General features: G+C 45.3%; 1 protein-coding gene across 2 annotated transcripts in view; it reads right to left on the bottom strand.

Annotated features, from left to right (window-relative positions):
• The window catches only part of Aff1 (AF4/FMR2 family member 1), a 165,134-nt gene that overhangs the window by 132,514 nt on the left and 7,555 nt on the right, over positions 1-25,065 (bottom strand). For both annotated transcript variants that reach the window (XM_037209233.1, XM_028867301.2), the window contains exon 2: positions 12,036-12,091. In XM_037209233.1, the coding sequence (XP_037065128.1) occupies positions 12,036-12,064 (29 nt within the window). In that variant the 5' untranslated portion in view covers positions 12,065-12,091. The remainder of the gene's footprint in view (positions 1-12,035; positions 12,092-25,065) is intronic.

Raw genomic sequence — 25,065 nt, 5'->3', positions numbered from 1 at the left:
GGAAACAAGCCTCTGCCGGAAGTTGACAGGCCGTCTAAAAGAGGAACAGCTGCACAGTGTAACCGTTGGGAGGTTGATTGATCTGCAGGGCCGCCACCTGGCACCTGCATGGGGCTGCACAGACCACAAGCACTCTTGGAAACACACTCTCTCATGAGCATGAAACGTGTGTGTGTGTGTGTGTGTGTGTGTGTGTGTGTGTGTGTGTGTGTGTGTGTAAACAGCTCTGAGACTGTCCAGGCAGGAGAGCCACCTCCTCCCCTTACATTTTGTCCTTAACTAATCTTTTCCCTGCCATATGGCTCATTAGCCACCTCAGCTCCCTTCCATCCTAAGCAGCTCTGCTCCTCTCCCTGGGAAGGGTGCTCCTGACGGTGGCAGCCGTGCTGAATGGATCCCCTGTGAACAACCTGTTATCTAGTACTCATTAACAGTATCAGCAAGGAGAGCTGGCTCCAGAAGGACTCAGCACAAATCTCTTCCAGGCAAGTCGGAGCGTGCAGCTGTTCCCGGCCTCCTGCCCCTCAGCAGCTAACGGGCAGCTGGGGTTGAGTGGAGGCCTTAGGGGTCCAAGAACAGTGGGATTTAAACCCGGCCCAGTGGCTCATGCCTGTAATCCCAACACTTGGGAGACTGAGGCAGGAGGATTGCCGATGAGTTCTAGGCCACCCTGGGCTATAGAGTGAGAAACTGTTTCAAAATCTATCAATAAAAATTAAGAAATTAGCTTAACTGTCTGCCACAGATTAATCAACTAATTTGTTCTTTTATCATCTACAAAATGTAATTGCATTAGCAGTTGCAAGATTGAAATGAAAATACGTTATCTGCCCAGGGTCAGTCAGGGCTAGAGCAAAACCCTGCCTAAAAGAGAGTAAGAAACAGGGAAGGAAGAGAGGGAGGGAGGGAGGGAGGGAGAGAGGGAGGGAGGGAGGGAGGTCTAGGAAATACTTAGCAGAAGGGGCTGGAGAGATGGCTTAGCAGTTGAGCACACTGGCTGCTCTTCCAGAGGACCTGAGTTCAATTCCCAGCAACCACAGGATGACTCACAACCATCTATAGTGGGATCTTATAACCTTTTCTGGCATAAATGTGTACATGTAGATAGATTACTCATATATATATATGTAATTAAAAAGTGTAAAAAAAAACACTTAGCAGCTTTCTATGCCCATTAAATATTAGTTGCTCTAGGGCTCAAGACAATGCTCAGTGGTACAGCACTTGCCTAGGATGCCCTGAATTTTAGCTCAGACCCCATTACAAAGAAAAGTTGCTTGGGTTGGTTTATCCTTGTGGTATCTATACTCAAAACCTGACTGTGTGCACTCAGCTAGCAATATGCATAGCTGGCTAGCTGTCCTTTCCCACCCTTCCAAGGTGGATGGAGGCCTTGCGTATGGTTGTACACCTTGGATGGACCAGGAACTCTAAGCTCTTCCTCAGCTGTGTGACCTCTGCTCCTTTCTCCAATCTTCCAGCTAGTGTGGAACACAGACTGAGGGCAGTTAGCAAACGTTTACAAAATCAAGAAAGCGTTAGAATTCTCGGGTGCCCAGGGTTAGGCCTGCTCAGTGGTGCTCAGGTCCAGCTTAGAATCTTGCAGGGTAGGACAGAAGAGCCCATTGAGGAACCGTGGAATTTAATAAGAGTGCAACCCCGAGTGTGCCCTTAGTCCACAGGAGCTCCCAAATCTTAGTTCTCCATAAAATGTGATCTTGGAAGACCATAAACCGTTCCAAACACTATACTTAAAGCTATGAGCTAAAGGTTTTGGCCACATGCAAAGTCCTGTTAACTTTGCATAAAAGAAACCCTATCCTCAATCTTGGAGTGATAACTTTACAATTACCTTTGGACCACTTTTATAAACTGACGATTTTCTTAAAACTCAGCACCCCACCCTGCATATAAGTTAAGAGTTTCTTCTGCTGTTGAGGGTGGAGAAGGGATTAATCTGAATTCTCAACCTTCCCAGGACAGCAGGACTCAGAAACCTCACCACGTCCAGCCTTACTGTAGAGACAAACAGGATCCCTGCAGGCCCACCGTGTGCAGGGAGCTTTTTCCAAGGGAAGCCCTGGATAACTAACGGGGCGCCTGCCCACAGCCTTAACAAAGATCCCCTCCAGGAAGAACAGTCAAACTTTAGGAGCGGTCCCGCACTCACCACGAGGAAACCCTGTTTTCTTTTAATTAAAAAAAAATCTAGAGGTCATCCCTCAGCTTTGTTTACCAGGAAAGCGTCCAGCGGCTCCCATTTATCACTCCTGGGGGTTCTTTTACACTTCGCTGTGAAAAGAGTCCGGGCCTTTTGTGATTTCAAACCACTCTGACTGCAGCCTTTCTCTTGCAAAGGGAGCCCCAGCCCCAGAAAGAACCAACTGTCAGAAAAAAATTCATTGCCTCTCCTTCCAATTATTTATCAGAGACAGGGGAGAACCGTTTTAAGATCTCTCTCAAGGAGAAGTCCCCGGGGCACCCCTGCGCACTCGGATGCAGGTCTGCCTAGAATGGTCCTCTCCCCGACCCCACTGGGAGAGGCAACCTCCTGCTCCAGGCATCCCATCTGGAACAACTTTCTCTCGCTTTTTATGCTTTCCTAGAAAGCCCGAGGGGGTCTAACCTTCCAGATCGGTCAGGAATGCCTCCCTCAGGGCAAGGCGGGGATTTTCTCATCAGCTTCTCTCACTGGTGCTGGACTTCACAAGGAACCCATGCCCCCCTTTCAGCGGACTTAACTATGGAACTTTCTTTTAAAGAATTTTAAATGTTTAAAGAATTCTAAAGTAGCTAAGAAGTCTGAAGGGGTAGGCAAGAAGCAGAAAGCGACCTGCAGGGAGACTTTGTTTTTTCGTTTGTTAGTTTTTGAGAGAGGGTCTCTCTGTCCTCCAAGCTGTCCTGGAAGTGAATCTGTAGCCCAGGCTGGCCTCAAACTCAAAGATCCTCCACCCTCTGCCTCCCGGAGTACTGGGATTAAAGGCGTATGCCACCACACCCCAAAGACTTTTTTTTAAAGTAAATGTTTTAAGTTAAAGCATACCATTTTTTATCCGGGTATGGCAGCACATAGCTTTCATTAAAGTACCCCGGGGGTAGTGATGGGCAGATCGTTGTCTGGACAGCTTGACCTAGTAAAGTTCCAGGATCTCTGGGGCTACCCTGTTTACAGTTTTTAGCCAGTCATCCTGGTACATGGTGTGTAATCCAGGAGATGGAGGCATGGTGGAGACCCATCATGTGGCTACACATGTAAGACCATGACTCAAAAATTAATTGTAACATGATAATTAGGTATACTCTTTAAAAATGCTAACCTTTACTTATTGATTGTGTGTTCATGCTTGCATGCACCGCCATACACATGGGGAAGCCACCACACACAGGACAGCTTATGAGAGCAGGTTTGCTCCCATATTGTGAGTTCTGGTAAACAAACCCAAGCTAGCATGCAACGGGCACCTTTAGCCACTGAACCATGCCGGTGGACGCAATATACACTTTTGAAAGTACACCTGGTTGAGGGTGTTCAATAGTGAAGCTCAAACCCTGGGGTCAAACTCCAGCACCATCAAGACATAAAGAGAGAACACTGGACAAATCCTAAGCAACTACCCTCCTCTGGACTTTCGAGTTAACTTCTATTCCTCAGGAAACAGGTAATAAAATCACAGGACTTCTCAGCCTCGGGCACTGACATCTAAAGCCAGCAGCAAGCTGGGGCTGAGGCTGTCCTGCATGTTTGTAGGAAGCGTAATGGCATCCCTCCATGCTCCCCGAGTCCCAGGACTAACCAGCTCCAGACAATGCCAGGCAACCCCCTGGGGTGGGAAATAAAGCTGCCCACAGCCCAGGAACCCCCACCTCTGTGCAGAAACGCAGTCAGGCCCCCACAGAAAGCAAACATACATGATACGGGACACACCTCCTTCCATACGCGTCCTCAAGCAGACAGCGCCCTCACCCCACAAAAAGCAGAATGCATGGTGCAGAGCAGGACCTGACACAGGAGACCTACTGCAGTGTGTGAACTTCAGACACTTAAGTCAAGATGCAAGCAAGCAATTTCAAGACATTTAAAGAACTTCTAGGGGCCAGGTGTGGTAATACATGCCCTTAATCCCAGCACATGGGAGTCAGGCTGATCTCTGAGTTCCAGGCCAGCCTGGTCTACAAAGTGAAACCCTGTCTCTGAAAAACAAACATAAGAGAAATCCTATCTTCAATAACTAACTTCCTCTTTTGCTTGCTTTACTAAGGCATATTTGCTTTACTATAATAATCTAGTAACACCTTGACTAAATAAATATGTGCTATCTATCTATCTTGTACCAATTTCTTTATTCTTATTCATTCTGGGACAGTCTCACTAAGTGACTTTGACTGGCCAGGAACTTCTCTATATAGACCACCAGACTGGCCTTGAACTCACAGGGATCTGCCTGTCTCTGCCTTGTTGAGTGGTGAGTGCTGGGATTAAAGGCGTGTGCCACACCACACCCAATGTTTATTTGTGTGTCTGCTGGGAAAAGAACCCAAGGCTATTAAATCTTTAAAAAAAAAAATCTGTCTGTTTGTTGTCTGCCCAACCATGTGGGAGTCAAAGGGTAACAACTTTGGGGAGTCTGCTCTCTCCTTCTACTAAATGGGTGCTGGGGACTGAACTTCAGAGGTCAGGCTTGGCCGTGGCCATTTTTATTCCCTGAGCCACCGCCAAACCCCTTCAAATCTTTGTTTTGTTTTGTTTTCCAAGACAGGGTTTCTCTGTCCTGTGTCCTGGAACTGATTTTTAGACCAGGCTAGCCTCGAACTCACAGAGATCTGCCTCCTGAGTGCTGGAATGAAAGGCGTGCACCACCACCACTTGGCTAAAATCTTTTTTAAGACAGAAAAAAAAGGTCTCCTCTGCACTGCTGGCCAGGAAAAGGCTTCTTCTGGTGAAGGCCTTAGAACATGTTGGTCAAAGTGGAAATGAAAGTGTTAATGTTTTTACTGCAAGTTCAAAATGTTTCAGAGTCCAAAACTCTAGCGGCCCCAGCATCCTGTGGCCTTACTCACATACTCAGTGTGCCTTTACTGATTTCAGGAATACAAGGACAGAAAACAAAGTCATGATGTGAAATAAAATCCCCCAAACTTGTGAAAATCAGAGGGAAGTGGAACTGAAATTCTACCTCTGGTCCCTGAATTCTGAAGGAGGCTCACATCCAGATTTCACAGATTTCACAGAGAGGATGTGTCACACAGCTAAAGCCGTTCAGAAAGAAAAGCATTTCTTCCTGCCTTAGCATCCAACAGAGTGCAGAAACATCCAACCTACTCACTCACACCTAAGCAGATAGGGAGGCCTGGCCAGTGTGCATTACAATACACAAACAGCAATGACTGTCAAGTCATCAGCTTCCGGTGTCAGCATTTGTACATCTGTGGCTGGAGGCAAAGAGGCAAGCCACATGCAAATGAACCTGAAACCACCTCCTGGCTCTCAGACTGTGTGCTCAGAATAATCTGTAGCTGACTGGCCACATCTGCTTCACAAGAACACAATTCCTCTCCTAAACGCGCACCTTCCACCCACATTATCCACAGCAGAAAAAAGTACAACCTAAATGTGAACAGTAAGAAAAAGACATCTACCTGGACAGCAGCATATTATTTGGCAACACAAAGGAATAAAATAAATAAATGCTACAATATACATGTACATTTGTATGCATTGCCCAGAATAGACAAAAATATTAAGCTGGTGAATGCTTGCTACCATTCATAGCTGAGGATGGAGACGTACCAGGGTTAACTACAAAAAAGTAACGTCATCTATTAGTGATGAAGAGATGTTCCAAACGTGGGCTGTCATGGAGTTGGGGAGATGGCTCAGCTGTTAAGAGCACTGGCTACCCTTGCAAGGACCCAGGTTCAGTTCCCAGCTCCAGCATGGCGTCCAGTGCTCTCTTCTGGTCTCCATGGGCACCAGGCATGCACATAATGTGTGTGTGTGTGTGTGTGTGTGTGTAAATATATATGCAAAAATATCCATATACATAAAATTAAACAAATATTAAATAATAAAATTGGGCTGAGCGTGTTAGCCTGTATACTTTAAGAGGGTGTAAATTACGTCGCGATTAAGTTTGTTACAGAAGAGTAAATACTCTATGGAAGAATGTTCTTATGGTTAGTTCTTTGTGTGATTTAGGGCAACCCTATAGCCACTTTTTATCTATCTATCTATCTATCTATCTATCTATCTATCTAGTTAGTTTGTTTGTTTTTCAAGACAGGGTTTCTCTGTATAGCCCAGGCTGTCCTGGAACTCCCTCTGTATATCAGGCTGGCCTTGAACTCACAGAGCCCTACCTCTGCCTCCCAGAACTGGAATTAAAGATATATACCACCCCACCCCACTCCTCAGCCCACCCCCACCCCCATAGTCATCTTAAAGGTGAAATAGACCATAGTAAAACCTGTCAAGTGAACACATACACCGGGCTACCACCTTCTGTGTGCTTTCTTGTTTATTTGGGAAGAATAACTTAGGGAGTACATGGCAATGGTCTGGGAAGTGGCGGTGGCCATAACCAGACTGCAGCCTGTACCTCCGCGTGCATCTCTTTCTTGTCAGTCTCCTTCCTCCCCACCGATCTGTGCCTGGAGAAGTTCACTCTTTCTAGGGTCTGACCGCTAATCCAAACCGCCCCCCTGGAAGGAGAAGGAAGGTAACTGCAAGGCTCCCACCACCACCTTGGACTGGGTGGGGAACTGGGGCCAGACTGCAGGTTTAAGATGCCCCAGGCACATCCACAAGCATTTATGTCCATGACCCCCCTTGGCCCAGCTTTAACAGGGCTCTAAAAGCCCATCCATTCATCCATCAATCCGCCTTCAGAGAAGCGGGCCCACAGCAGCTGGTTATGGACTCCTGACTCCAGTACCCCATCATGACTGTGAGCAGAGGTTACGTAATCTTACCGGAAATTAATCACTACTTCTATTTCTACAATCTAATCTCCCCACTCCCCCCACCAAATTAACTGACCCTTCAGCAAATAACTCTAAAAATGATTCCCTCCTGTCTGGGATAAACCACAAACTAAACTTTGCTAGGCCCATCAAGCTGGACCGACTCATGTAAACCTGCCTGGGACAACGACACGAACCGCCAATTAGCAACGCGTTTCTTTGACACCGGAAAGCCTGCCCTGTGCCAGCAGCAGCAAGCAGCAGCATGAGGCATGTAAGTTAGGCCAGAAACTACGTCACGTGGAAAACTCTGGAACCTCCTTCACGCTCCCATTTCATATTTCCGAAAGGTGTGGATTCTTTACAATGCCCATGCCAATCGCTATTTCAGAAAAAGCCATAGTCAAGGACCATTAATCTCTTCCGCAAGCATGTGGGACTTGGGTGCCTGCTTTACTCAGCCTGGGAAAATCTGTCTGAATAATAGGTGCTAATCGGCCTTAACACCTTGTAGCTTCCTCCGTAATTGCGCACTCTTCTCAATTAGGAGAGCCACACAGTGCTGGAGCCTTTCTGCAGGAGGGAAGTGAACTGGCCAGATCAGGGATCACACAATGCATTCCCTCCGGGCTCCCCAGACACTGAAAACTTCATCTGATACACTTGCAAGTACCACCCTTCACACCCAGACAATCTGATAGAAGACTCTGAAATCAAATCTATTTTCCTCAGCTATGAAACAAATAGTTTTTTTTCCCTGAATATCTCTCAGCTTTATTACCTAGGCCCAACCCCTGAATATAATTTAGCACATACTATGAAAAACTTAACTTTACCTTTAAGATTCACAGAAGAAAATGAGAAGTCGTAGCAATTGGTTTTTAAAGGGTAAGAAAATGAACTCATGAGTGAAATTAAGCCAAAAAAAAAAAAAAAAAGAAGAAGAAGAAGAAAGAAAAAGAGAGAAAGGTTCTGCTTCAGTAAGGGGGAAAAAATCAATCAAAAACTCCAGTCAAAACAGCACAATTCAAAAATAAGCAGATTGAGAATGTGGCTTGAATGTGAACTAGCTACTCACACATCCATTTGTCATCAATATGAGCCTTGCCCTCTAAGCGTTAGCGTCTTAAAGGGACTTGTGGTCCCTGTGAGGTGGCTCGCAGGTGAAGGAAGGTCAGGAAGACTTGACAACCAAGTTCCATCCCTGGAACCCACATGGGGGAAAGGACTCGACTCCTGCAAACTGTCCTCTGATATCTACACATTTCTGTGGTGTGCACATGCGGGCGTTCACACATGCGCATACCCATGCATACACACATACACACACACACACACACACACACACACACACACACACACACACACACATACACACACACACAAATAAATAAACTCAATAAGAAAAATTTAAAGGATGTTTAAAATATAGCTCTGTCTAGAAAAAAAATTCCTTCCTAACAGCCTTAATTTTAATCTTTTTCTTTTGGGGGTGGGGTGTGGGGGGGGCATGTTTCAAGACAGGGTTTCTCTGTGTAGCCCTGGCTGTCCTGGAACCACTTTGCAGACCAGGCTGGTCTAGAACTCAGAGATTCACCTGCCTCTACCTCCCAAGTGCTAAGATTAAAGGCATGCACCACCACCACACAGCCCCCTTTAATCTTCTTTAAAAAGAAAAAAAAATTAGTTAGGCATGGTGGTGTGGTGCATACTTTTAATCTTAATCTTAGTGGGATCTTCCTCCACAAACAAGAAAATGAGTTATTTATTTATTTCTTTTTTTCTTTTTTTTTTTTTTTTTTTTGGTTTTGTTTTGTTTTTCAAGACAGGGTTTCTCTGTGTAACCCTGGCTGTCCTGGAACTTGCTCTGTAGACCAGGCTGGCCTCAAACTCACAGAGATCCTCATGCCTCTGCCTGCCAGGTGTTAGAATTAAAATGTGTACCCCTGGGCTTGGATATTTGAAATTATGTATATGCCCATGCCTGTGTGGAGGTATGTGAGCACAGGACCCCTCAGATGCCAGAAGTGGCATCGGATCCCCGAAGCAGGACTTACAGGGTTTTTTTATTGGTGGTGGTGGGTTTTTTTGTTTGTTTGTTTGGTTGGTTTTGTTTTTTTTGTTTGTTTGTTTGTTTGTTTGTTTTGTTTTTCAAGACTGGGTTTCTCTGTGTAGCTTTACGCCTTTCCTGGGACTCACTTGGTAGCCCAGGCTGGCCTTGAACTCATAGAGATCTGCCTGGCTCTGCCTCCCGAGTGCTGGGATTAAAGGCGTGCGCCACCAACGCCGCCCAGCAGGATTTACAGTCTTAAGTCACCCAAAGTAAGTGCTGGGAAGGAAACTTGGGTCCTCTGCAAGAGCAACAGAACATACTTCTGAACTAACTCTTCAGCTCTGTTTTAATTTATTTTTGTTTGTCTTGTTTTGTTTGAAACATAGGGTCTCATGTAGACCAGACCAGCTTCAAACTTACTATGTGGTTAAAGCTGGCCTCTAACTCTAGATCTTCTTAGCCTCTTAAATGATGGAATTACAAGCATGCACCTTAATTTTCTTTTCTTTTTGTTTTTTTGAGACAGCGTCTCTCTATGTAGTGTTGGCAAGCCTGGAACACATTATGTAGACCAGGCTGATCTCACACAGAGATCAGCCTACTTCTGCCTCCCCAGTGCTGAGGTTAAAGGTGTGTGTCACCACACCCAGATAATTTTCTTGTTGATAGGAAAATTTATAATGTGTACTTAGCCAGGTATTGTATCACATGCCTTTAGTCCTAGCACTGGGGAGGCAGAGGCAAGAGCTGTGAGTTCAAGACCAGCCTGGTCTATAAATCAAGATCCAGGACAGCCAGCCAGGTCAACAGAGAAACCCTATCTTAAAACAAAGAAAAACAAAAAACAAAACAAAAAACCAATATAGCTTTGGGCACTGGAGGCACACGCCTTTAACCCCAGCACTTGGGAAGCAGAAGCAGGTGAATCTCTGTAAATTTGAGGCCAGCCTGGTCTACAGAGTGAGTTACAGGACAGTCAGGGCTACACACAGAGAAATTCTGTCTCAAAAAATAAAACAAGACAAAAATCCAGTAACAACAACAACAACATGTACATAGGCTGTACTTACAGATGGATCAAAACTATAAAAGGTCAGAGATATTGAATGGGTTACATGTTAGGGTACCCAGGAGGACAAGATGAATGTCGCTGGGCATCAATTATACGGAGCGGAAAGCTTCAAGGCTTTCCTTAGAGCCAAGCGACAAAGCAGACTGGTAAGGAACAGTCTGTTGACGTTCTGGGAGAGAAATAAGGAAAGCCACTTGGGAGCTCAGACTAGAAGTAATGTCCTATCTAAAAGAGCTGTGACCGATCAAACCCACATGGAGTCACAAGCCCATAGACTACCAGGTGGTGAAAGCAGGAAGGTCAAGAGAGCCAGCCTGGGCTATAGGCCAGCCTGGGCTACAATCAAACAGGTTGGGATTGGAGAAATTACTTAGTGGTTAAGTGCACATGCTGCCCCTTGCAGTAGACCTGGGTTCAGTTCCCAGCACGCACGCACGCACGCACGCACGCACGCACGCACGGCAGTTCACAACCACCTGTAACTATAGCTCCAAGGGGAGCCCACACTTCTGGATCTCTCTCTCTCTCTCTTAGACACACACACATGCAATAAATAATAAATCTTTTAGAGGGAGAATGTGTGTGCTGAACCACATGTATTCATCCTACGTTAGTGTGGCTATACAGCATATAAGTCCGGGGTTCCTAAATCTTCAAATTCTCAAAAAATAAATAAATAAATAAATAAATAAATAAATAAATAAATAAATAAATAAATAAATAAAAAAGAAAACCTAGATTGTTGGTGAAGGGCCAAACAAAGCCCACATGTAGACCAGATTCACCCCACAGGCCACCAGCTTACAAATTCTCATTTAAATGAAAAAGACAGAAATCACTTAAATATCAGCTAAGAATCCAGGCCATTATTCTTATAGATGTGAAGTAGGAAAGACCTTTGGCAGTGCAGTCAAAACCAATCTATAGTGGAGAAGACATTATGCAAAAAATCAAAACTTATGTGTAGCCAAAATTATGACCAAACCTAAAGACAAATGGGGCACTTTCCACTCGGGTCTTAGAAGTCCCATGTTGTCTCTGTGCTGGCAGAGGAGCATGTGCAGAGTGTCAGAGCGGAATCACCTGACACTGATTCCCTAAATGATCCTCAAAGGAGAAGAAGCTGGAAGAACAGACCGAGTTCTGAGTTCTCAGGCTCCAACCCCTCTTACTCAATAAATACTAATTGAGCTGTTTGTTTCTTTCTTTTCAATGTGTTTTCGAATAGCTAGTTTAAACAACTTATTCACATTATTGGAAATGCTTTCTGCGTGTCCACTGAATTTTCCTTCAAGACTGTGTCCAAGAGTTGGTTAGTACAAACACACATGACGAAGGCAGTGGGCACACTCTCCACAATTCACTTTGTACCAAACAGGAGACCCGCTGGGCAGGCTGGGTAGAAGAGACGAGGGCGTAAAAGACAAAGATTAGAGAATTCCCTCCACGGAGGCCCACGTAAAGACGTTTGCTTTGGCACAGCCTCAGTACGTGTTTCCTAGAACCAGTGACATACAAGCCAGTATTCTGAACACAGAATTTATGATCTAAATAATAGTCTCACTTTTCCCCCACAGTGTGTGTCCCTGATTGGCTCTGAACTTCTAATAACCCCCCACCTTTTCCTCTCTAGCCCTTGAATGACAGGTGAGTACTGTCACACCCCACTAACACCCAGAGATTCGCCTGCCTCTGCCTCCCAAGTGTTGGGATTAAAGGCTTGCGCAAACATGCCTGGTTTACTGGCTTGGCTTTTGAGACACGGTCTCTCAATGGAGCCCTGACTGACCTACAACTTTCTGTGTGGTCCAAGCTGGTTTCAGACTTCAGAGTGCTGGAATTACAGGCAGGCAGCACGACGCCCAGTTGGAACTTCTTTGAGGATCAGATTCTAAAGTCAAATGTCACTCTAAATGTTAAATTCTTTCCAATCCTGGACTCTACACTTACCTGCTGCTGCTGCTGTCCTTGAATGCCATTGTTGTTGGTCAGTGGAAGGTGTTCATCTGGAAGAAAAACAGCAGTTGTAAACATCAGCTCATGAGTAAACCAACTTGCAACCATCATGGAGACAGAAGTCAGAGTTCACATTTGAATCAGAAAATGGCTCTCAGAAATACAAATGGCTAAGAAATATTGTTTAAAAAAATTCTCAGATTCTTAGCCATCAGGAAATGAAAATTAAAACTTTTTTGAGATGCCATGTTACCTAGTCAGAATGGCTAAGATTAAGGAGACAAAAGGATTCAGGAAACCCTCATGCTCTGCTGGTAGTACAAATTGGTGCAGTCACTATGGAAATCAATGTGGCATTTTCTCAGGAAACCAGAAAGAGATCCACTATGTGACCCTATTACACCACCCAGGCATACACCCAAAGAACTCTATTTCCTACCACAGAGATGCCTGCTCATCCATGTTCATCACTGCTCTGTCTATAATAGCTAGGATCTAGGAAAGTTGAGATGCTCATCAACTGATGAACGGATAATGAAAGCACGTGGTAAAACATTTATAATGGAATTCTGCTCAGCTGTAAAGAAAGATGAAATTTGCTGGGAAATGATTGAGCTAGAAAACATACTGGGTGCGATAACCCAGACCCGGAAGGACAAACACCACATGTTCTCACTTATGTGTGGATCTTAGCATCAAATCTTAAGATGTATGTGCTCAGTTAGGAGAACCCTCAGGGCACAGGAAATTAGAAAGGGACCATTGGTGGGAAGGAAAAGGAAGATCCTTTTTTTTTTGCTTGTTTGTTTTTTCAAGACAAGGTTTCTCTATGTAGCCCTGGCTGTCCTGGAACTCAACTTTGTAGACCAGGCTGGCCTCAAACTCCCTCCCGAGTGCTGGGATTAAAGACAGCACCACCACGATCCCCAGGACTTTAAGGGAGAGTGGAGAGTAGAACACAGGTGACATGAAGGAAGGAAGAGGAATAATGGCGAGGGAGTTTAAATTGGGAGAGAGAAGGAAAGGGCGAGCAGAGGAGGGCATTGGGGAAGGGACAACCAAGGATGTATGAAGAGACATACAGAAACCTACGCTCACACAAACTTCCATATACTTATATGGAATTTAATTGGAGCCAGTGCCAGGTGTGGGGTACCTTCCCCTAAGTTGCTGCCTAGTGGTGTCATGAGACTACCCCCCAAAACAATACGGCCATTGCCACTGCTCTTGGTTACCCACCAGAACTTCATGGTGAGACCACATTGCTGAAGACACCCCACAATTGTCATGGGTACTGACCAGGAAGCTTTCTCCCTACTGGCTAGCTTTCATAGTCCTGGAAGGTACCATACAGGCTGCTGGGAGGAAAAGAAAACCTCAGTGGTCTTCCTCAGCTATGAACCCGGTGAACTGCACTAATGACTGGTATGGAAATACATGCTCACAGGTACAACAGTAGGTAAATATGCTGTAATCTATTGGTTTCTGCTTGGATTTAAGGCCTGTATAATGATACAGGAGGGAACTGCAAATCTGGCCAAGAATCCATGGTTGGGGGACTCACAGGTCACACAGGCAGATCTACTACTATGTTTGTTTGAAACAGGGTCACAATATGTAGCCTTGGATAGCCTGGTACTCACTATGCAGATCAATCAGGCTGGTATAGAACTCAGAGATTAGCCTGCCTCTGCCTCTCAAGTGCTGAGATTAAAGATGTATGCCACCACATGCCGCAAACCAACCATTATTCTCCTACGTGGACATAGCATCAAGCTGCCCTACAGATCTGCATCTCTCTACTCATAGACAACACAGCTCTCAGTCCCCCCATCAGTGAAGTTTCTTCGTGCAGTGGATGACGGCTAACCCAGAAATTCATAACTGGTCAAAGTACAGAGAAGAAGTTTTAGCAGAATGCTTACACACACATGGGCCATGTATATCTTCACACCCCCTCGCCAAGGATAGGGACCATCACAGAAGAAGGAACAACAACAACAACAACAACAACAACAAAAAAAAAAAACTGTAAGAGCCCGAAGTCACAGTGTCTTCTAGACATGACAGATCATGGCACTCGTGGACTCAGTGTCATGGTTGTCTGCACATATTGTGCAGGATCACCAAAAACATTGCAGCGTGGAGTAGAAAAGGGTACCCGAGCCCTCACCCCTAACTGAGGAGCTCTGGGCAATCAGTTTTCAAGGAGGGAGAGTTGGTTTTGAAGGGTGTGGCTGCTGGGACAGACCATACTCCAGTGGATGAGTCCCACACACAGGAGAACAGGGCAGCACAGACTGAAGTTCATGGGATATCAACAGAATAAAAAGAGAACAGGAAGCTGGGTGCAGGGAGATGGGGATGGACCTGGGAGGAACTGGGGTGCCCAAAATGTATCGTATGACATTCTCAAGGAGTAAAAATATTTTAGAAAGAAAGAAAATGGTTCTTCACTAACTCCCAAGTTGCATGATTAAAATAGTTAGCATATTTCAGAAGCCAAACATTACTATGAATTTTGAGGCTGCTACTCAAAGCTGTTTCAGAAAGGGGGAAAATATGCATAGGCTTATGATGGGAAAGAGGGGAGGAAATACCATTTTTCTCGTGTCAACTTTGTGCCAAGCATCATGTTAAACCCTTTGAAAAGTGATGTTTCATGTAAACAGTATGATAAGCTTTCAAAGTAAGCACTAATATCTCATCTTACAGATGAGAAACGGAGTTTGAAGCTACCAACCCAAGGTCACAGGTTGTGTTAGCATCCTCAACAGAACTAAGAGGAGAAGTAGAAGGGTATTGGTATTGAGTGTGCAAGAAAGCAGCTGATCTTCATGTAAGAATGCAATGCTTCAAAAAAGAAATGTAGGCCAGGTGGTGGTGGTGCATGTCTTTAATCCCAGCACTTGGGAGGCAGAGCCAGGCGGATCTCTGTGAGTTTGAGGCCAGCCTGGTCTACAGAGTGAGTTCCAGGACAGGCACCAAAGCTATACAGAGAAACCCTGCGGGGGGGGGGGGTGGCTGGAGAAATGGCTCAGTGGTTAAGAGCACTGGCTGTTCTTCCAGAGGTCCTGAGTTCAGTTCCCGGCAACCACATGGTGGCTCACAACCATCTAGAATGAGATCTGGTGCCCTCTTCTGGTGGGCAGGGGTACATGCAGATAAAACACTGCATACATAATAAATAAATCTTTAAAAATAATTTTTAAAAAAAGAAAAAAGAAAGAAATGTAGGGGGTATATGCCCCAGCCACTGTGCCATGCCTGCTGGAGCCTGGGCATCGAAGGAGGGGGGAGCACAGTGCCTGTAATTATTAAGGGTCAACAGATCCTCCTGTCTCTACCTCCCACGAGTTACAATTACAGGCATGAGCAACATACTGGCTTAAAATAAAATTCTTGGTGCATTCTCTGAAAATGAGACTGGATTTTAGGAAAAGACATTTGTTCTACAATCTGGACAGGCGGCCTTGGTACTATCTGTGTGTCTAGGAATAACTTTCTGAGTAAATACCAGCAGCTCTTCCTTTCTCGGCCTATCTATTTGTAAACTGGCTGGACTTACAATAACTTGCTTCATTGTTGCTTTTTTTTCTTCAAGCATTTGTAAAGACAAAGGTGGGTTGCCAAATTACCTTAATAATTTATCACTACTTGATACAAATGGCCACACTACATGAACTCTGTAACCATTTTCAATTGCCTGCTGTGGTTACTTAACTGTTACAGTTTCTTCTCGAGATTAATCACTGGATAGAATCCTTTCTAGTTCTCCCGGCAATGCTGATAAGGCCTTTGATGTCCCTCTCCATGAAATTTAAACTGCTAACTACCATGTTTCCATACTGGTAGACATTAGCTGTTACTTGTTCCTCCTCTCCCAAAAGGCTACAATGCAGCAGATGTCACAGTGCCTTTCACTCTCCCCAGAGGAGATGCGAGGTTGTCAGGGTCAAACTTCTTTTGGAGTCACTCCTCCAGGCAGGTCTAGAGTCTTAGGCAGGATCCCTACAATCTCCAACTCCACGTCCCTTTTCATCCTCCTCCCCCAACTTTGCCTACCACACCCCAGGCTTCTCTCCTTCCTCCCTCTCTCTCTCTCTACTCTCATTCGCTTTCTTGAACACAGAAAATGATCAATAAAACTTTTGGAATCGTGTTGGTACTATCCTTGATACTACTTCTGTAGAGGTATCTGAAGAGTATACAATGACACTCCCACACGTATGGGATACTGACAAAAAAGTCCAAACTGTGTAGATCAAGCAAGTCTACCCATAAGGCTCTACGGTGTTAATAACAGGACATAACCAAGAATCACATGCATAGGGAATCTCAGTGAGGGGCTGTCTAGATTAGGCTGGTCTATGAGGATTACGTTTTAACTGAGGTGGGAAGACCTGCCCACTGTGGGTGACACCATTCCCTAGTCAAAGGATGCTGAACTGGATGAGTGGAGAAAGTGAACCACATGTGCATTGGCATGCATGTATTAATCCACTGCTCTTTGCTTTTGCTTATGGAGGTCATGTGACCAGCTGCTTCAAGTCCTATCACCTTAACTTTGCCACAGTGAAGGACTAAACCTGGAATTGTGAATGTCCAAATAAACCCTTTTTCTCTTAAGTTGTTTTTCTTTCTCTCTCTCTTCCTCCCTCTCTCTCTCTCTCTTCCTCTTCCTCCCCCCACCCCTGTCTCTGAGATAGGGTTTCTGGCTGTCCTAGAACTTGCTTTGTAGACCAGGCTGGCCTCAAATGCACAGAGATCTGCCTGCTGGGATTAAGGCACACACCACCACCACCTCCTGATTTAAATTGCTTTTGTTATAGTGTCTATCATAACAACAAAACAAACAGAAGAACTGAAACAGACTCCTAGCTCCTAAGGCAGGCAGTAAGTACCAGAAGATAAAGCACACACCACTGTCGCTACTAATGCCACAGATGCTTGTATGGCAGGAGGCACAAATGAAGAGATGCTAAGCAGAACAGATATTCTGCCCTAAAAGCTGCTATAGAGAAGAGCAGAACTGGGGTGGAGAATGCCAGAGAGGAAATGAGGTAGGAGGTTGACATTTCAGAGAGGCAGATTAGAGAAGGTAACACCGAGGAAACATTGTAGCTAGTGGTTTAAACTTCATGCAGAGGGACATCGAGGAGTGGGAGAAGCAAGCCCTGACCAGCAGGTCAAGATGGTCCTAGAGGCTGGAGAGTAGGGAGGCTACGGGAGTCCTGACAGAAGAGAAAGTGGCCCCAGCCTGTGCGATTCGCAGCTGGGAGGCAGGAGCCTTCGGAAACCACAGAGGTAGGAGGGGCACGATGACTGTACGGCGAGGACGCGGGGTTTAATCTCACAGGAAGGGCAGACCTGATTCTGTCTACACGGTCTGTCTGCTGTGCTCACATGTGGTTTACACAGCTAGTGTCTATCCACTACATCAGATGTAAGGTGAGGTTAGGAGATAGGCCCGGTATAATCAGAATATCATTCTAATCACTGCAAAACGAAATTGTGCATGTGGTTCAGGTTAGCAGCTTTTTTTTTTTTCTTATTTCTTTAGATTTTTGTTTGTTTGTTTGGTTGGTTGGTTGAGATAGGGCCTCATTATATAGCTCTGGCTATGGAACTCAGAATGTAGACCAGGCTGGCCCTGAAATCAGAGATATATCTGCCTGTGTCTGCCTTCCCAGTACTGGAATTAAAGGGGTTTACCACTAGACCCAGCAACTAGATTTATTTATTTTTATTTTATGTGTATGTCTGGGTGTTTTACCTGCATGTATATCTGTTCACTATGTGTGTGCCTGATTCCCACAGTGGCCCAAAGACCGAATTTGATCCCCTGGAACTGGAGTTATAGACAGTTGTGAGCTGCCATGTGGGTGCTAGGAATTGAATGAACCCAGGTCTTTTTTTTTTTTTTTTTTGGTTTTTTCGAGACAGGGTTTCTCTGTGGAACCCATGTCTTATAGAAGAGCAGCCAGTGCTCTTACCACTGAGCCATCTCTCCAGCATCCAGATTAGCATCTCTTATTCAAGGAATTACTTTTTTAAAGGAATCATTCCTTGATATACAGCCATTTACATAGTTAGATTCTGTCTGAACCCCTCTCCCCCCAAAAATAGTCACATGAAGCTGAGCATAAGTGGCCCAGGCATCTAACCATGCCACTTGGAGGCTGAGGTAGGAAGAATTCAAGGTCACTGAGTCTAAGGCCAGCCATGGCTAGTAGACCCCTTCCCACCCCCTCAAAGGAAAAAAAAAACCACTGCATGTGGTGTGTGTCTCACAACCATCTATAACAGGATCTGATGGCCTCTTCCGACATGCAGGTATACCCAGAGCACTCATACATAAAATATAAATAAATTTAAAGAACTTTTTTTTTTTTTTTTTGGTTTTTCGAGACAGGGTTTCTCTGCATAGTTTTGCGCCTTTCCTGGAGCTCACTTGGTAGCCCAGGCTGGCCTCGAACTCACAGCGATCGGCCTGGCTCTTCCTCCCGAGTGCTGGGATTAAAGGCATGCGCCACCACCGCCCGGCCAAATTTAAAGAATTTTAAAAGAAAGGAAAAGAAAAGGTCCTCCTGAGCCAGGCTGTAGGGGGGCACACCTTTAATGCCAGTATTCAGAAGGCAGAGGCTAGTGGATCTCTGAGTTGGTCTACAGAGCAAGTTCCAGGAGAGCCAGGGCTACACAGAAAAATCTTGTCTCAAAAAAAAAAAAAAAAAAAAAAAAAAAAAAAAAAAAAAAAAAAGAAAGAAAGAAAGAAAGAAAAAGAAAAAAAAGAAAGAAAGAAAAGAAAAGGTCTTCCTGACGTTTGTAGACTTTTTATATTAATTTCATTGCATCATCATAATAAAAACAAGGTAAGTTTTAGCACAATGACTAGCTCATTCAGAGCACTTCCTAAGCTGTACTTTTGGTCAGGTTTGGTCTGGCTGGTTTGGTCATACCCAGCAGATTCCACTTTGATCTGGTCCCAGATCCCATGATCATGACCTGGTTTCCACGGGGACTACAGAGGCCTCCTGCACTACTCAGTTTCTGGCCATCCCTACTACCCTCCACCCCACTTTCCAGGAATAGCCATCTCTCAGTAAGAGGCAATGTGTTGGGGTAACTCATGAATCACACTCCCCCCTCCCCATTTCCAGAATTCCACCCCACTCCCAACAGACTTGACCACTTGTAACTCCTCCATCTCTCCGAGGCCACATGGACCCACAAGCCGGGAAGGCCAGCAGTGAAGCGCAGACTTTCCAGCCAGCCCCCATCCAGAGGCCGTGCTATCACACCAGATTCCCAACCCCAGCACACACCCCATGTCCTGCTTGCTGGCTCCCCTCTGCCATGATTCGGTGCCCAGCTGAGGGACACTCTCAGGAAGCCCATTCCTGACCCCTGAAGCTAGTGACGTAATATGCTTTCCACAGGTCTCCGACAGCTCCAACTCTCTTCCCGATAACTGTAAGAATTAATAATGCTCTTGGCAACAAGATAACAACTACTTGATTTAAGTTCACGTTTCTTCTACAGCAAGTCCAGGAGGCTCGCCCAGAGGCTAGCTCCGGGAGACTTTCAGCTACTCGGGGCATCAGGAAGGAGCCCACTCAGCTCTGCTCTGCTCTGCTCTCTTCATCAGGCTTTGTCATTTTAAGGTGCGAAAGCCTGATGCTACAATCAGATATCTAACTCATCATCAAGGCAAAAAGGAAGAACACATGAGGAGTATGGGTGGGCTGTCCAAATCCTTCTCCTTTTGCCAGGAGAGGAAAGTTCTTCCCCAGAGTCTACAGACCATCAATGTGGTGATGTACTGTGCCCCCCCCCCAATACATGTCCCCCAGTAAAACTTGCCTGGAGATCAGAGGAAGAAGCCAGCCACTATATAGAAGTCAGGCAATGGTAGCACGTGCCTTTAATCCTATCACTCGTCAGGCTGGGATCTGTGTGGTTCTCTGTGAGACCAAGGCCACACTGGGAACAGAGCCAGGCATGGTGGCACACGCCTTAAATTCCAACATAGTTAACCATGGAGGTCTGTATAGACAGACAGGAAATGACAGAGCTGGGCAGGAAGAGGAAGTGATACAACTGGACAGAGAGAGCAAATCAGATGGCAGAACAGCATGGCATATAGGCATGAGTAGACAGGAAGTAACCCTCTTTTGGAAACTGCAGAGTTGGTGAAGTGAGGTTGGCTGTGGCTTTCCCTATTTCCCTGATCTCTCAGGTTTTCACCCCTATATCTGGCTCCATATTTTTTATTTAACAAGACAGTTTGGCAATTCATCTACACATCAAAAATCCACATCTAGGAAATGGTCTTCTTCTAGCTTCCAGAGAGGCAGGTAAATCAAGACATGGAAAGGCAGATGATGATGGCCCCACCCTCTAAGGGAGGACAAATGGAGTTCTATACAAAATTGGGGTCCATGGCAACAAGAACAAATGGGCCTGGGTATAGGGAGAAGAATAATGGCACAGACCATATTTCAATTTGTTTCTTAGTACACACCAGCATCTGAGTTTAATTTATATAAAAAAAATATTTCTTAACTCTCCCCAATGAAATGCAAACTCCAGTCCCAATTTTTACATATGTATCCCCAGAGGCTATGATTCTTGAATTGAATTAATGGCCAGCACATTCCTATGGTAGACAGGCCCTGTGGAGTGGAAGTATAGTAAGGAGAGTCTCCCAGCAAGTATGCACCACCTTTTGACATGGTGACAGGGCATTGTCATTCTAAATTCTGTGTCCAGCTGGGCGGTGGTGGCCCACGCCTTTAATCCCAGCACTCAGGAGGCAGAGGCAGGCCGTCTACAAAGTGAGTTCCAGGAAAGGTGCAAAGCTACACAGAGAAACCCTGTCTCAAGAAACCAATAAATAAATAAATTCTGTGTCAAGAACAGCTCAATCTATTTATGGGCGGGGAGCCAAGATGTTTTAATTAAGCCTATGATTTTGTATTAAGCCACATTCATGGCTATTCTGGTTCAGGAGTTGCATGTGCCTGGCTGAATATGCTCCTCTGGCAATTACGACTTCAGATCTCAGAGGCTTGGCCAAATAGACGCTTAGTTCATACTTCGGGTCTGCTGCATATTTGTGTGCCATTCTGAGGAGGAGGGGAGGGAAATTTGATACACACTGAGAAACTCCAGCTACTGAGAAGTATAATTTCTTTTTCTTTTTTTCATTTTTTGGTAGTTCTTTGAGAACTTTGTACAATGTGTTCTGATCATCTTCACTCCTTCCACAGTTCCTCCAGAAATGCCCTCCTTCCCCACCCACCCAGCTTTGTGTCCTTTTTCTTTTCCTTCTAATTTTAAGTCAATCAAGTCCAGTTTATGATGCTCATATATTCTTGGATGTGTAGCCTTCCACAGAAACAGTCACTTACAAGGGGTAACACTCTTAGAGAAAACTGACGGTCCCTCTCCTGGCAGCTATCAATAACCAATAATCAATAACCTTTGTGTCCCCTCCCTTCTCCGTGCTGAGATTGTGTCTGCCACAAGCACTGTGAGTTCACTGTACAACTCTGCTGTATCCAGAAGACAGTTCGCTTACAGTTATCACCACCTCTGGATCTACAGTCTCTCTGCCGCCTTCTGCAAAGACTCCTGAGCCTTAGGAGGAGGAGAGTGACACAGATGTCCCACTCAGGGCTGGGAATTCAGCAGTCTCCTCTAAACCTTGACCAGTTGTGGGTCTCTGTATTAATCACTATCAGCTGCAGTGTCTCGAATGAGGGCTGAGAGATGCACTAACTTTCAGGTGTAATGTAAGTCAAGGCTTGGGGGGTCGTTTAATACTATGTGCGTTTAACAGGAAAGTAGTTTAGGTTTTTTCCTTAGGGTCTATCTATGACCTGTGTAGCCACAGGCTTTTGGTCCAATAACAGCACTAGGAATGGATTTCATCTTATGCGTTGGGCCTTAAATTCAATCAGAACGTTTGTTGCTCCCATCAGGTTCCTGCCACTATGATATCAGTGGGCACTCAGAAGGCTGCAGGTTTGAGATCAATGTTATCTAAATATCTCAGGCCAGCCAAGCAGCCAGGGCTGGAGGGCAAAACGCTGTTGTGGTTTTTTTTGTTTTGTTTTGTTTTGTTTTGTTTTGTTTCTTAAAAGATGCAGGGCTGGAGTCTGCAGAGGAAGGGCAGAAGTGAAATGTCCAATTCTGTAACCAGGCTCAAGAGGAAGATATTAGAGGTTACAATCTGGCCAAGGTGCAAAAGCAGTCTAGGCCAAGTATTGACCAGACCATCAGAAGTACACATTTGGATCTTACAAGTGATGTCCAGTTCCATGGCAGTGAGACTCTGGAGGAAGCATCTGAACACTGTGAAGTGGCCATGTCTGACTGCAGATCACACACTGTCACTGTAGAAGCCCTCCCATTAGAAGTAGAAACTTAAGGAAAGAACTTAAGTACTCAATCAAAGAAATTTGAAATGCAGTCAATTGGGTGGGGAGGAGAAATTTCACATCTCTTAACACCCCCAGGGAACAAGTCAGAGCAAAAACATACACAGCAATTTGTGCATGATGGCCGATCTTGTCGTCAACTTGACTAATCTGTAATTAATTAAAACCAAAGCAGAGCGAGGGCACCTATGTGGATTTTTCCTGGTTGGATTATTCTAAGTGGAAGACCCACCCCTAAATCCAGATCATTAGAGGTTGGAAGATCCGCCCCAAATCTGGGCCACACCTTCTGGAGGCAGCCCTCATGGGAGGGCACTTTTAGGACCCACTTCTTCAGGATTCCAATGTGCACTGAAAACTAGCAGCTCTCTGGGGCCTCAGAACCAGAAGACGACTGCAGAGACAACCAAATACAACCTAAACAATTCCTGGTTAAAAAAAAAACCAACCAAACAAACAAAAACCAAGCCAGGAGGTGGTGGTGCACGCCTTTAATCCCAGCACTCAGGAAGCAGAGCCAGGAAGATCTCTGTGAGTTTGAGGCCAGCCTGGTCTACAGAGAGAGATCCAGGGCAAGCACCAAAGCTACACAGAAAAAACCTGTCTCAGGAGAAAAAACAAAACAAAACAAAAACAACAACAACAAAAGCAAACAAGCAAAAACAACTCCTGGATCCTTAGCCATTCTATCAGGAGACAGCCGTTGCTGGACTACTCAGACCACAGCCTGTAAGCCACTCTAAGAAGTTCCATCAGCTCTATCCCTTCAGAGAACCCTGACTAATACAACATACTTGCAGTGAAGAGAAATCACAAGTTTTTGTGATCATGGGGTTTGACACACCACAAAAAAAAAGAAAAAAAAAAGTGAAAATTTGATTTTTTTCCTTTTGAGAAGATGCAATAATTTAATTCCTACACAATCTTTTGCTAAGTGAAAATGTACAAGAAAGAAAATGTACAGAACTGAAGCATGAGCCTAATTAGTCTTAACAATAAAAACCTGGAGTCAGATATTAAGATCAGAAAGAAGCACAGCAGTCAGCCACCAGAGACTTCATACCTCTACGAAATCTCAGAGCAGATGGGCAGGAACCTGTCTCTACGAATCCTCAGACTGAATGGCGGAGATCCGGTCTCTACCTGCCTTATATTCCAGTCTCCACCTCCCTAGTGCAGGGATCAAAGGCGTGATCTTCCCAAGTGCTGGGATCAAAGGCGTGATCTTCCCAAGTGTTGGGATCAAAGGCGTGAGCACCGCCTGGCTGCACCGCCACCACCTGCTCTATGGTTAATGAATGGCTGGCTCCGCCCTCTGATCTCCAGGCAAGCTTTATTTGTCAGATCACACACAGAACATCATATAACACAGAACAGAAAAGCTTAACTTAAAGTGTGATTTTCAGAAATGGGAAATCAAAGCCTGGCAGTGGTGGCGCACGCCTTTAATACCAGCACTCTGGGAGGCAGAGGCAGGTGGATCTCTGGGTTCGAGGCCAGCCTGGGCTACAGAGCAAGTTTTTAAAAAAAAGAAAGAAATGGGAAATCAAGAGCATAGCCTTGGTTTGTGATCCCCAGATAATGAATTTTTCATTCTTTTTTTTTTTTTTTTTTTTTGGTTTTTTTGGTTTTTCGAGACAGGGTTTCTCTTGTGTAGCTTTGCGCCTTTCCTGGATCTTGCTTTGGAGACCAGGCTGGCCCCAAACTCACAGAGATCCGCCTGGCTCTGCCTCCCGAGTGCTGGGATTAAAGGCGTGTACCACCACCGCCCGGCGAATTTTTCATTCTTGAGGGATAATTTTAATGCTCTCCTTAATTAATTCCCTGCCGTGTCCCACACCCTTTATCACCTAGTCCTAGAAGGGATTAATCATAGGTGTAAGCAGCAGTTGGGACTGAATCCAATTTGGAAGTAGAACCCCAACTGTGTGTGGGGGGTAGGAGTATATACACATATATTTTAAATATTTTATCTATTTCTTTTCCAAGGCAGGGTTTTTCTGAGTAGCCCTGGATCTCTTGGCACTTGGTCCATAGACCAGGTCTTCAACTCAGAGATCCACCTGGCTCTGCCTCCTGGGTGCTGGGATTAAAGGCGTGTACCAGCATGCAAGACCCTAAAATATTTCATCTATTTTCAATGTGTGTATTAGTACTTTTTTTTTTTCAGAGCTGAGGACCGAACCCAGGGCCTTGAGCTTGCTAGGCAAGCGCTCTACCACTGAGCTAAATCTCCAACCCCGTGTATTAGTGCTTTTCATTTGCTGTGATAAAACACCATGATCAAGCCAACTTATAGAGAAAAAAAGGGGGGGGGGAAGGGTTGGTACTTGGACTTATCAATTCCAGAGAACTAGGAGTCCACCACAGCAGCAGGAGAGTTGTCAGTGGGCAGCAGACATGGCAGCAGCAATAGCTATGAGCTCACGGCTCCAACCTTGAGCAGGACTCGGAGAGGGGACTTGACGTGCGGTGTCTTTGAAGCCTGCCGTAGCTGTGAGCCACTACGTGTGTCCTCTGAGAGAGCAGTGAGTGCTCTTCACGGAGGAGCCACTGCTCTCGTGCCTGGGTTTACTTAT

This window comes from Peromyscus leucopus, chromosome 10 (genome assembly GCF_004664715.2).
Source record: "Peromyscus leucopus breed LL Stock chromosome 10, UCI_PerLeu_2.1, whole genome shotgun sequence".
In the NCBI taxonomy this organism is placed as follows: domain Eukaryota; kingdom Metazoa; phylum Chordata; class Mammalia; order Rodentia; family Cricetidae; genus Peromyscus; species Peromyscus leucopus.
Note: the sequence above shows the minus strand (reverse complement) of the source record. Positions and strands in the feature narration are given on the sequence as shown.